Source organism: Vigna umbellata, chromosome 5, assembly GCF_029865625.1.
Source record: "Vigna umbellata cultivar VRB3 chromosome 5, Vumbellata_1.0, whole genome shotgun sequence".
Classification (NCBI taxonomy): domain Eukaryota; kingdom Viridiplantae; phylum Streptophyta; class Magnoliopsida; order Fabales; family Fabaceae; genus Vigna; species Vigna umbellata.
This window is the reverse complement of record NC_142169.1, coordinates 65,087,931-65,100,451: the sequence shown is the minus strand read 5'-3', so window position 1 is coordinate 65,100,451 and position 12,521 is coordinate 65,087,931. Positions and strand designations below refer to the sequence as shown.

The 12,521-nt window shown below is 28.3% G+C and overlaps 1 protein-coding gene across 1 annotated transcript; it reads left to right on the top strand.

Annotated features, from left to right (window-relative positions):
* Positions 1–6,957: 6,957 nt before the first annotated feature.
* Positions 6,958–10,855, top strand: LOC148198816 (arogenate dehydratase/prephenate dehydratase 1, chloroplastic-like). Its single transcript, XM_088091632.1, has 11 exons — positions 6,958–7,186; positions 7,351–7,412; positions 7,498–7,590; positions 7,689–7,889; positions 8,378–8,458; positions 8,552–8,647; positions 9,028–9,102; positions 9,177–9,266; positions 10,233–10,300; positions 10,483–10,564; positions 10,790–10,855. The coding sequence occupies exons 1-11, from the start codon at positions 6,958–6,960 to the stop codon at positions 10,853–10,855; spliced, it is 1,143 nt and encodes a 380-aa protein (XP_087947758.1).
* The last annotated feature ends 1,666 nt before the right edge of the window (positions 10,856–12,521 follow it).

The following is a 12,521-nucleotide window of genomic DNA, read 5'->3' as shown; positions in this document are numbered from 1 at the left end:
GTAAAAGTGTGGGTGGTGCCTGCTGAGGTGTTACTAAACGGTCAGGACTGTTTTTTACGGTAACTTTAATTAATTAATTCTACTCTATTTTTAATTGATTTTTCTATTTTTTATTTTTTTAAAATTAAAGTTTATCATTCAAAGTATGAAAATTAATTAATGTTACCGGATTTTTTTGGAAAAAAAGTTATTAAATCCTTCCCTTTTACTTAACGTAAAACGTTATGTTTTTTAATTAATAATCTTTAATTGTGATTTTTATTTCATTCACATGTATGAGTCACTCTTTTGCCTTTTTGAATGTGGTGCTACCTATGTTCTCCAATTTGTTAGATTTTATGTGGAAAGTTGGCATGAGATGCATTGAAAGCAAGACAATATACTAAGTTTTTTCGACAAGTAAAAGACGTGACGGGTAATAATTGAATTTAAAATGCTTTTGTGTGAGTGTGGGGAATAGGTTTAAATGGTAAATGGTAATTACAATGTTAATATGGTGCGTGGGAAAATTACAATTACAAATGGCTAAATTTCTGTTTTTTTGTTATTTAAGCACACATCACACTTAATCATCTCACAAATGGCTGCTCCTATTTTTTGCGCTTTAGGATTAATTAATATAGTTTTGGTGGATAAATAGATGGATAGTTTATTACATTTTGTTTGTTTCTTAATATTAAAATACTGTCTGGACACTGACTATATCCTGCAAAACATTCCTACGTGCGCTCGTCCTATATGTTGCTCATGGCTTATACACATGTATTTATCTATTAATTAATTTTTTAATAAATATAATATTGATTTACCTTAACAAATTCTAAACAACACTCCTGCAAATTAAAATTATGCATTCTTCTTTGTCCATTTTATTACTCTAATTTAATTTGTCTTGCTTTCATAATTTTAGTTTCTGTTCTTCCTTAATTTTAGTTTCCACAATTTTAGTTACTGTTCTTCCTTAATTTGTGAAAATGGTTGTCTTCGGTCTTCACACTTTCCGCTGACCGAGTTTGACCATAACAGTGGAACCTGTGTCTTTATATATATAGACAAAAACAATGAAAGGAAAATGTATTAGTATAAATGCAAGTTTTACAAGCTATCAATATAATTATCACAAAAATAACAAATCCCAAACTAAACTTGGAGAAGTATAATTAACTACATTTTAATAAGCTGATTACAATTGGATTGAATTTTGAGTTTATATGTTTTATCGAATAAATCCAACCCAAATCACATTAATTATATTAAAGTTTCCTACACTGTCTCAAACATGCTCAAAATTCAGGTTGAATTGAAATATACTTTTTATTCAATTGATGTTCATATGCTTTGAACTAGCTTTATACGTATGTTAGTCTTTTTGCAGTGCGTGACTTTTCGTTACTCATAACATGGAAACTTATAATTTCAAAAATAATAGTATCCTTATTCATGAGATTAAGGTTGGGTCAATGAAGCTTTTAACTAACCCAACTTGTCCTCTCTGATTTTTTTTTATATTAATTAGACATTTTGCATATATTCCTGCAAAACATAATAAAAGAAATTTCCATTGTTGTGGTATTATAAATTAACTATGGTTTCATTTTTCAGAAAAATATTAATTATTTTAAATAGCATCAACTCAATTAATTGTTTTTATAACTTTGTCTTGTATTTTTATCTAAAACTATTATTCGATTTGAATAGAACAGACGTAAATGACACGTTTTATCAATCAAAATTTTCATTTCTTGATTTTTATCATTTAAATTTGTTTCAATGTATTTTATTTTTTTGGTAAATTTTTAACAAACTAGTGAAATGTGCCAAGAAAAAGTAAAAAAAAAGAAAAAGTTAAAATTTAACGCATATGTAAAACGTTAAAAAGATTAACGATAAAATGTGAGAAAGTTAATTTTCAAAACTTCACAAAAAAGATGACAACTGATGATTAAGTATACAATTAAGTGATAAAAAATTTATTTACTTTCGTTTTAACAAAAACAAAAAATTTAAGGTAAAACATGTTAAGTTTTTATATATATGTTTTTTATCTTATTCTCTTTTTAATATTTAACTAATTATTATGAAAAATAAATAAAACCCATTAAAAAGCCAACACTTTAGTTTAAAAGCAAGCTAAAGGGGAAAAAATGGAGAGTTGTTGTTTTGATTTTGATTGTATGGTGAGTTGAAGATTTGGTCTAAAGTTGAGATTGAAAGGCACAAAGCAGTGAACAAAAGTTCATCTTATAACTTCTACCATACTGTTGGGTCGGGGAAATTTGGAACCCTATTGATCCTCATGTTCCCATTTCACCAACCATTTCATTCTTATTAACTCTCACAATAACTTTAATTCTAACCTCACTATTCTACAACTTCAATCTCATCTCACAGATCAAATTCACCAGCTAAAAGCCTGCCTTCAAAATTACTATGTAAAAGCCTAAGGAGACCCAATCATTCATTCACACAACTTTCTTTTTGCTTTTATCTAATCTCAGTCTCTACATAGTACCTTGCAATTTCTTCAGTATTTCTCTCCGATAACTAAAAACCAATTTCTTTAGAGACCTTTATATTATAAAAAAAAAAATTCCATTTACATTATATTATATAAACTGTCCGGTCAACATATTTTTTAGATGATCGGTCAATCAACCCTCACTAAAATGAGTTTTTTAAGATTTTAGAGACAACATTGACCGATCGACTATATTATTGCAATAACCATTTGATCACAAATATATTAGAAGTATCGGCACAAATTCAATATAATTAATAAAACAAACATATTTCCGAATTATTTTTGACTCACAATTGAAACGATTTTAAACAAAACTCTTTCCAAAATCTATAAATATAAAAAAAAATAAAAAAATAATTATATTTATTATACATTTAAAACTTTGGAACAACTAATTTCAAGACAGAGTGCTTCTTACATATATCTACGCATTCAGTTTGAATCTAAAAAAAAAAAGTAAAAAGACTAAGAAATTTGATTAAATAAAAATAAATAAAATAAAGTGTGAAGAAGTAACTTTGGACTCTTTTATCAAAACATTATAAATCTGAAATGAAACGGTACCAAAAATGTTGAATTAATTATCCGTATGTGATGATCGTGCATAATTCGTGTGCTATAATGGCCGAGTCAGGGAGCGAAGGGATGGATGCATGATGCATCCAGCTAAAGTGCATCGTTCATGTGCTACTGTAAAACTGTTCTGATTATACGAATTCAGCTTTATCAGCCTTTCGTTTTTATAATGGAAAACAAATCTTTTTTTTTTTTTTAAATTAATGTGTGTGCAATTGGGGAGAGAGAAAGAGAGACAAAAAGCAAAGGAATCAAAGTCTTACATTCTTAGCTTTACTTGTGTGTACTAGCTACATGACTTTTTGTTAAAACATGTTTGAATGGTTTGTTTTTTAAGTTTTTTGTTGTTGGGAAGGGGTATGCTATTAAAACCGTAGGATCGAAGGACACAGTAACACGATCAAATCGAAGAAAGGTTGTAGGGTGGTATTTCCAACTTCTATGGTATCCCTGCTTTTTAGGAGATCTGTAGGAAGCTTCTTTTCGCTATATTTCTTTTTCCACCCATTTTTTTCACATGCAACTACCTCTGCTACCTATTTCATTCATGCCTAAACTTTTCAATAACAACATTATTAATTCAACCATTAAATCATCAATGTTAACACTTCGTCTTTTATCATTCATATTAGTATTTAATAAGATATGATATGGACCAAGTATCTTATTAAAGAATATATTTTGTTTGGATAAATTTTTAAAATCTATAATAGGGATTATTTAAACATTTTATTTATTTTTTCAAATTTTCTTTTCTTTTTTTAAATTAATAATTTAAAATTCATGTTTATCTTTGTTTTCTCTTTTATTTTACCTTACGATATTGTTAACTCGAATTAAAACAAAAAAGAAATTATTATTGGCTTGATTCATATTGAGGATCACAAACACCAACAATTTTTGACTGTTAAAGTGTCTCTTGATCTGATATAGACCAGTCTTGTTTCTCAACTGACATTAATAATTCTTTTTCAACATCAGTCATGCCTTTTAAAAATTGTTTCTCATTTTTTCGGTTAACATCAAAATATGTTCTTTTTTTAGTTGAAGTCAATCAATGTTATTAATTTTATTGACATCTATTAAAATATGGATAAGAGTTATTTCTCAACCACCATTAATAAACGTTTCTTTTATCAACATTAAAAACAATTTTTTTTGTAATGTTAATTAGGAATTTGTTATCAATCTCAATGGGACTGTTTATTTTTTCAAGTTGTGTAAGAAAGATTTTTTAATTAGCATTGAAATCAATTATTTTTTAGTTGAAAATAATATAAATTGTTTCTCAATTGACATTTGTCAATATTTTATTAATCAACATAAGCAAAATTATTTTTCAATAGATGTCAATTATATTTTTTCGATTAAAGTGTGAGTAAATTTTTGTAAATGTTTTAAAGTTGGATTGACCTTTTTTTTTTCAATTGGTGGTAATTGAAACATTTTATCAAAATAAAAAAAAATATATTTAAATTTTTTTAAATAAAATATTTGAAAAATTAAAGTAATTCAAATTTAATATATTTAAATTTTTTAAAAGACTGTAAAACTTTTATCAAAATACAATGATAAAACTATTCTAAAATTAAACATAGAATAAAAACTATAGATAATTAGGCATTTGTTTGGAGCTATGTTTTAATATTTTCATGATAAATTCCATAAAAAAAATTAAATCAAGAAGATTATTCTTAGATATGTCTAAAAGTATATTTGATTAGCTTTTTCAGATTCTCGGGAATACTTTTAAATTTTAAAAGAAAAGAAATAATGAAAGTTCAAATGTTATAGTATCTTCAATTTATCCTAAGGTTTAAGCGGCTGTATATGAATGTATATTATGATGCAAAGAAACTTACACAAAATTTATATAAAAGAGAAATACACGATCAATAAGTTAAAAAATTTATAACAAATGTTATTCACTAACTATTATCAACTGTGATGATATATTATAGTGTAACAGACAAAATGGGTCATATGAGTGTGGATACTATGTAATGTATTGGATGACCCATATTGTTCGTTCTCACATCACAAGTCGCTGGGAAACGGTAATATTTAACTTTAACAAATTTTGATTTTTTAACAAATGTTGAATTCATATACACTAATTAAAATGAATTGTCTTTTGCAGAGATTCAAGACTACTACACCAGTTCCTGAGAAGTCACTATTATTCATTAGGAACGCTGCTGCGAAGTATATAGTTAGATTATACAATAGCTCTTAGATTTAGATTTAAACAATGCATTTGATTAGATAGAATTTTCTTAGACTTTGTACTTTATTTGATGTTGAAATACATTTGAACATGTGTTTGTTATGTTGAAATTGAATTTCTGTACATGTTTTTATATGCAGGTCTGTTTTTGTGGTAGTGGATATCACAAAAACAGACCTGCAATTTTAAAAAACTGCAGGGGAATATGCCGCGGTTCTAACCACAACCGCGGCATATAGTGATTCGTTTTTTTTAAAAAACGAGACATATGGCCGCGGTTTTGACACTAACCGCGGCATATTCTACACTCTTTTGCCGCGGTTGAACCGCGGCATATAGTGTCTTTTTTTTTTTTTAAAAAAAAAAATGGCTTTAGGCCGCGGTTCCCTCGACAACTGCGGCATATTCCGCAACCTATATACCGCGGTTAGAACCGCGGCCTAAAGTGTCTGACTTACTACCGCGGCTGAATATGCCGCGGTTCAAGAACCGCGACGTATAGTGAAAATGAACCGCGGTAAAAACCCTTCGCTGCACTAGTGATATGTTTCTAAGGGGATAAGAAACGTTCAACTTGGACTTAGAAAATTAATGAATTATAAAATTATTTATTTTATAAGGGTAACAAATAAATTGATTCTCATATGAATTACCAATAAATATGGCTAATTATGGTTTAATATTCAAATTTTTTAATTTGGTAATAAGAACGTACCTATTTGTATATTTGTTCCATTTCGTCTTCATTTTCTTCTTATACTTGTAGTCATTTTAAATTATTAAAAATATTAATAATTTATTAAATAATCTAAAAACTTTTATTTATGGTTTTTTTTATCCTTAGTTTTGTAACTTTCTTTTTCTTTTCTTTCATTACATATGTTTTTTTATTCCGAATTGTTCAACTTTTCCAAAAAATCTTCAAGTTACTTTATCATATATTATAATTTTAATGATACATTTTTTCTTTTTTGTGATTTCATTCAAGAAATATACAATACTCAATCAAATTGATTATACAATAGTAAATGCAATACAATTAGTTTCATAAAATTAACACATTTAGCCACCTTTACTCCTTTTTATATTTGACCTTAATCTAATTATTATTTAGTATTTTAATTTAATATTATTAATTATAATTTATTTCTTAATATTTACATTTCATATTAAATTTTTTATAATATGGTATTTATTTTTTATTTGACTTTTTTTGTGTAAAAAAATATTTCATTAAAATTTGTAATATTAATATGTTTTAATTAAATTATAAAAATATTATTGATATTATAAAGGTGGAAGTATCTGAAAACCGTGTCTAGAATAAATATCTATATTTAATGTTCCTGAGATAGAATTAGTTTTTATTTAAAAAAAGACAGCAAATTCAGTTACATACAAGGTACTGCAAGATCAACATTATTCTGTTTCTTACCATTTCTCTCTATTCATTCCCAAAACTTCATTTAATTCCAGGTGCATAGATCTGTTCATAACTGGTATATCATTCACAAAACTATGTATAAATGGGTAAAATACTAACCATCGTCATATTGTGCCTAAAATAATTTCATCATCAACCACTAAAACGTTCAATTTCATGGCTTCTGCAACTTCCTCCACGCTCATCATCATGGCTCTCAATGGTTGTTCCATCTGGGACTGTGGCAAAGCTCTTCAGCCTGCAAATTCTACACTGAGTGTGAATTCAAAACATGATCTTGGGAAATGCAGCAAGTGGAGACGTTGTTGTTCGAGTGTTGTGAATGGGGTTAAATCATCTTTCGAATATTCTGACAGGGTCCAGGTTCAGATAACCGAGTTAGACGATGGCTTTCACAAAGATGTTAATCTGCTTCCAAGTGAGAAACACTTGCACAAGGATCACTTTAAGTTTAAAATCTTCATTCCCGATGGAATTGAAGTACTTCTTTTATTGATTTTCAATTGTTAGAGAGAAGTGATTTATTCTCATTTCCTTTTTCTTCTTGCCTGTGGCATGACTAAACAACTTCTTTAATTGCAGAGTCATTAACAGCGAATGATTTTTCTTCGAGAGATGGGACACAGTTGTGCGTTGCTTATAAGGTATGATGCTTGATAGTTTCTTTCAAATAAAAGATTCATAGCATCACTAATGCCACTTCTAAATAGTGAATTACTTGATATGCAGGGCCTTGCAGGAGCATATACTGAGGAAGCAGCTTTGAAAGCATATCCAAAATGTGAGACAGTGCCATGTGATGACTTTGAGACTTCACTACAGGTTCCATTCCTTGTTTATTTAAACCTCTGTCTCAGTCTGCATATGATGTCTTGTCCAATAGATTCTGTGATGATATGTTTATATATTTTTGTCTGCAGGCTGTTGAATCGGGGTTAGTGGATAAAGCTGTTCTACCCATAGAAAGTTCTGAAGCTGGAAGCATCCACCATAATTATGATCTACTTCTTCACCACAAGCTACATATTGTTGGGGAGGTGCACTTGCTAATTAACCACTGCCTATTGGGATTGACCGGTGCGACAAAAGAGAACCTAAAATTTGTACTCAGTCATCCTCAGGTTGGATATTATATTTCATTCTTTTCTATCTTTTTCACAATACCATGTTTTATGCCACCATAACCTCACCTTATAGTCTTAATTCACTATCAATTTCATACAATTGATTCAAACCAGTATCAAATTGGCAAGAACGTGAAAAACAAAAAGAACTCTAATTAAAGTATGGCGGCATAGTTTTTCAGGATCTGAATCTGCAAACATTTCAAAGTCTTAACCATCCTATTAATAGGCAGTATGCCTTATTTCTTATTATTCAACTCATTCCCTGAGTACCGTGTACCCAAAATGTTTTCTAAATGAAGAAAAAGTTTTATATATATAACAATAGGTGTCTATTCATATGAAAGAAAAATGAAATTATTAACGTTATGAAAGCCATCACCACTAATTTTTTCCATTTTGTTATATTTTTATTGTTGTGGTGTCATCTTGCACGAACATAGTTGACGACAAATAACTATGTAAAATAAATTTTTAACATGCAGGCTCTTGTTCAATGTGAGATGATGCTTACTGATTTAGCTGTTACCAACATTGGTGTAGATGATACTGCTGCAGCTGCTAAGGTATTTTACAAATTTTCTATACTCCACTGAAAACAAACATTGATTAGGTTGTGGAGTTGCATGTCCTATTAATGATTTGGACATTGTGAACAGGCTGTGTCCTTAGACGGAAGAAGAGACATTGGAGCTATTGCGAGTTCAAGGGCAGCAAAACTATATGGCCTCCACATTCTAGCCGAAGGAATCCAGGTAATACTTCACTACATGTTTTGGAAGACTCAACTGCTAAAACAGTTACTCTTTCTCTCTGGATTTCTCTTGTCGCAACATATCTTCATATAAACAATGAGTTCAAGCATCTCTGCATTTGACTGAGATTGCAAAGCTGCGTGTACACGATTCTGATTTTAATATAAAAACCAAGTACAATAATGAAGGCTTCCCTAGAATCTAACACATGCAAATACCTGCATTCGATATCCAAATAAGATTCAACTTCTTAGTCTCAGTGTTCATTCTTTTTCAACATCTTTATCTGTCATAAGAAGACATAACAAGAGAAAAACAGAAAACATGCATGTTATTGTTGTTAAGTTAAGCTGATTCATTTTCTTATCTTTATATATTAGGATGATGACAATATCAGTCGTTGTTTGATACTTGCGAGGGATCCTATTCTTCCAGAAACTAACGGTTCATATAAGGTATTGAAAACTATATCTATTTATGTGTAATTTTGACGAATATACTGATGAATATTGCAATATTTCTACCACAGACCAGCATTGTTTTCGGTCTGCAAGAAGGTCCCGGTGTACTATTGAAAGCCCTGGAAGTCTTTGGCATGAGAAACATTAATTTGTCAAAGGTTTGCTATAAAATAATAATTATACCAATTCAAATTTGAAATCTCTACAAGTGTGTTTATTATTTTAGATAGATTGTAATTTTTATTAGTTATTATGATATTAACTAAAATGTTTAAGTAACATTGATTGTTTTTTAAGATATATCTTGATAAATTTTGTGCTATTAATTTAGTTTTATAAAGGAAAAAGTTTTTTTAATAACTTCTTTTTGACATTTTTTTTACAATTACCTAAGTATAGCTCGTGATTGGTTTGTTAAAATATTATTGTCCATTTATAAATATATAAGATTGATTCTCAAATGTTATTTTTTCTTTTTCTGATGAACATATGTTAATGGTTAGTTTTGTTAGTAAAACGACTTGAACTCACATTTTCTTCCATACTTTCTTATAAACCTTTCAAATCAATATCTTCTAAATATTAGTAAAAGAATTGAATACATAATCTCTCTCAACTTTTATCATTACATCAACCAACCTTATAGTTCCAGTTGATCATCATGCTTTTTTTTCCTATATCTATTGTCAGACTTTCCATTTTCTAATCACATAAAATGTTTCCTCACTTCATATCATACAAATATTAATTTGTAATCTAACATGCGTTCTTTTCAATTGGACCAAGAGACCATCTTTATCTTAATATATTACCTGTTAGGATATTAAGGATCGCCAATTATAAAACAAATAGGTGATTCCTAAATTATGATCTCTATATATTTATATGATGTTTTCTTTATCACTATTTATTGAAGAAAAAGAAAGTTAACAGAAAACGTAATTTTAAATTTAATCATTTTAGTCATCAAAATCTTAAAAAAATTATTTTGGTTCTTTCATCCAAGTTATGTTATAATTTCTTTGTTACTTTTACATTCAGTATTATAATTCTAAACATCTTTCCTTTGGTGTATACATTAAAACTCGTGGTTTTTTGCTATCATTTATTTGGTGCGATTTCAGATAGAACGCCATCCAGTGAAGCATTACCCCTTAAGGCTTCGTGATTATTCAAAGTATGAGATTGTGAAGTGAGTCGTGATCGTTGTTTTTTTCCATTTTGGATTTGCAATATTATATACCAGTTTTTAAAATATATTTTGCATACAATTAAATAGCCACAGAAAAAAATTGGAGGGTCTAAATTGGTTTATATTCTATTTTGAAGAGTGTTGTGAATCTGTGACTTAGACATTGAATTTTCTGGTGGCAGGTACTTTGACAACCTTTTCTACATTGATTTTGAAGCTTCTATGACAAATCCAAATGCACAACATGCTTTAGAAAGTTTGCAGGTTAGCCCATATCATAAAAATATCATATTTTTCATGTTAGAAACCTACTCTTGTTTTGAGTCTCATTCCAGCTCCTACATATGCTTTGGCGATTTCTCTTACTTTATATGAAAGATGTATAAAATAGAATGTTGTAGAAGCATATCTCAAAGTTGCTATAGGACTTTTCAATGTAGTGGTGAAATAATTAACTCAAATTTTTGGTTCTTTCCCCTCTCATTTCAGGAATATACAACGTTTATTCGTGTTCTGGGTTGTTATCCCGTTGATAAAACAGACATATCATGTTAATCTTAAATCATCTACAAGAGGAGATATCACTTTCATCTGCTAAATGGTGCTTGAGAATGTGATCATAATAATTAGCAGATGGGAAGAACATACTGAAGCAAACATTTCTTTATTGTCAACTTTATATAGATAGCATCAACAATACCAACCTTTAACACCTAAGTTCTCTGTATACCTACTGTGCATTCGTCAAAACCAAATTGGACTTAAATGCTATTTAAAAGCTCAATTAAAAAAGTAAAATAAACTTTAAAAAAATTGTCAATTTTAACTCGGATTGGAAGTTCTGTTTTATTGTCTCACTTCGACTGGTTGAAGATGTGAAATGTAGAAAAAACTAGGATATCAGGAGTTTGTTTTTAGAAGTTAATTACTTCGATCATTTTACTTTCATTCTTTATTTTATAAATAAATAGAAGAACAACCTTCTTGAGTTTTTAAAACTTTTTTCTCCAAATGTCTTTGACCTGAGTTTTCTTAAGAAAATGAACTAAATATTTGTGCCTATACTCCAGAATTAAATGAGTTTAAAGACTTTTGTTAAAATGATGGAAATTTTACTTTGATATTTTTTTTAAAACGATAAGCCTAATATTATAAAGATATTTTAATTTTAAAAATAAAGATATAAGAACAAATACAAATAAATAAATAAATAGAAGAGTTTAATTTATATTAATTATTAGCATAATATATATATAATTAGGAATTGTTATGCATGATAATTGTTTTAAATTTTTATATTTAAAATCATTTTTAATTGGTTTATTGTATAAAAATATTTATAATGTATCAGTTAATTTTTGGAATATAAAATTAAAAATTTTGCTAATTCAAATTCCTTCACCAGTGATCTCTAATTTGTGTCAATGTATCTGGAAAGAGTATTTCTTAGAGAATTCTTAATTAAGGGAAAGGTCCATCACTTGTGCAACTATAGACAGTCTACAGAACGTTTCAAATTATTGAGGGGTTTCAAATTTTAAAAATTCTCAAATTTATATCTTTATTTTTTAATATTATGGATGGAAGGTCCCATATTAATATCACTACTAAAAATTTTAGAACAGCTGAGACTGGAATATTACTCTTAAAGGAAACCTTTTCTACATTTTCCAACCTCAGCTTACAGTTTAACAGTTACCATCATTAATGATGTATTTTTTAAAATATAATTTAATATTTTATTTAATGAACTTTAATAAAACTTATAAAAATATATAGAAAGTATTTAAAAAAAATATGTTAATTTGATCTATAGAAAAAGGTATAACTTTATGTATTATTAATGTGAATTAATCAATTAAAAATCATTACAAAGTAACATTTAAAATAATCTTTATAATTAATAGAAGAGTTGTTTAATGGATATTATTTCTTGCAGACAAGAACAAAAAATATATAGTGTGAGGGGGAAGGGTGTGGCTGCACAGTCTTTGCAAAAGAACACAGTTTCTGATTACCTGGGTCTGATCGTGCTTGTTTTCTCTCATTGTCAAATTTCAAAACTCGTTTTCGTTTCAAGGTACAGTTCGGTTCATAACTTATATGAAAATATGAGTTCGTTGTTATGCCAACAAGTTCCTCAAAAACCACAGTAACTTCAATTTTTTTATCAGTGTTGACTTCTTCTGTGTTTCCTTCTGACTTTGCTCTTGAGATGTTG

What these genes read in the sequence shown, in the direction of transcription:
- LOC148198816 (XM_088091632.1), top strand. Translation starts at nt 6,958, where the DNA reads ATGGCTCTCAATGGTTGTTCCATCTGGGACTGTGGCAAAGCTCTTCAG. An exon ending in AGATGTTAATCTGCTTCCAA is followed by an intron (nt 7,187 to 7,350) that starts GTGAGAAACACT and finishes CTTTAATTGCAG; the next exon opens with AGTCATTAACAGCGAATGAT. An exon ending in ATACTGCTGCAGCTGCTAAG is followed by an intron (nt 8,459 to 8,551) that starts GTATTTTACAAA and finishes CATTGTGAACAG; the next exon opens with GCTGTGTCCTTAGACGGAAG.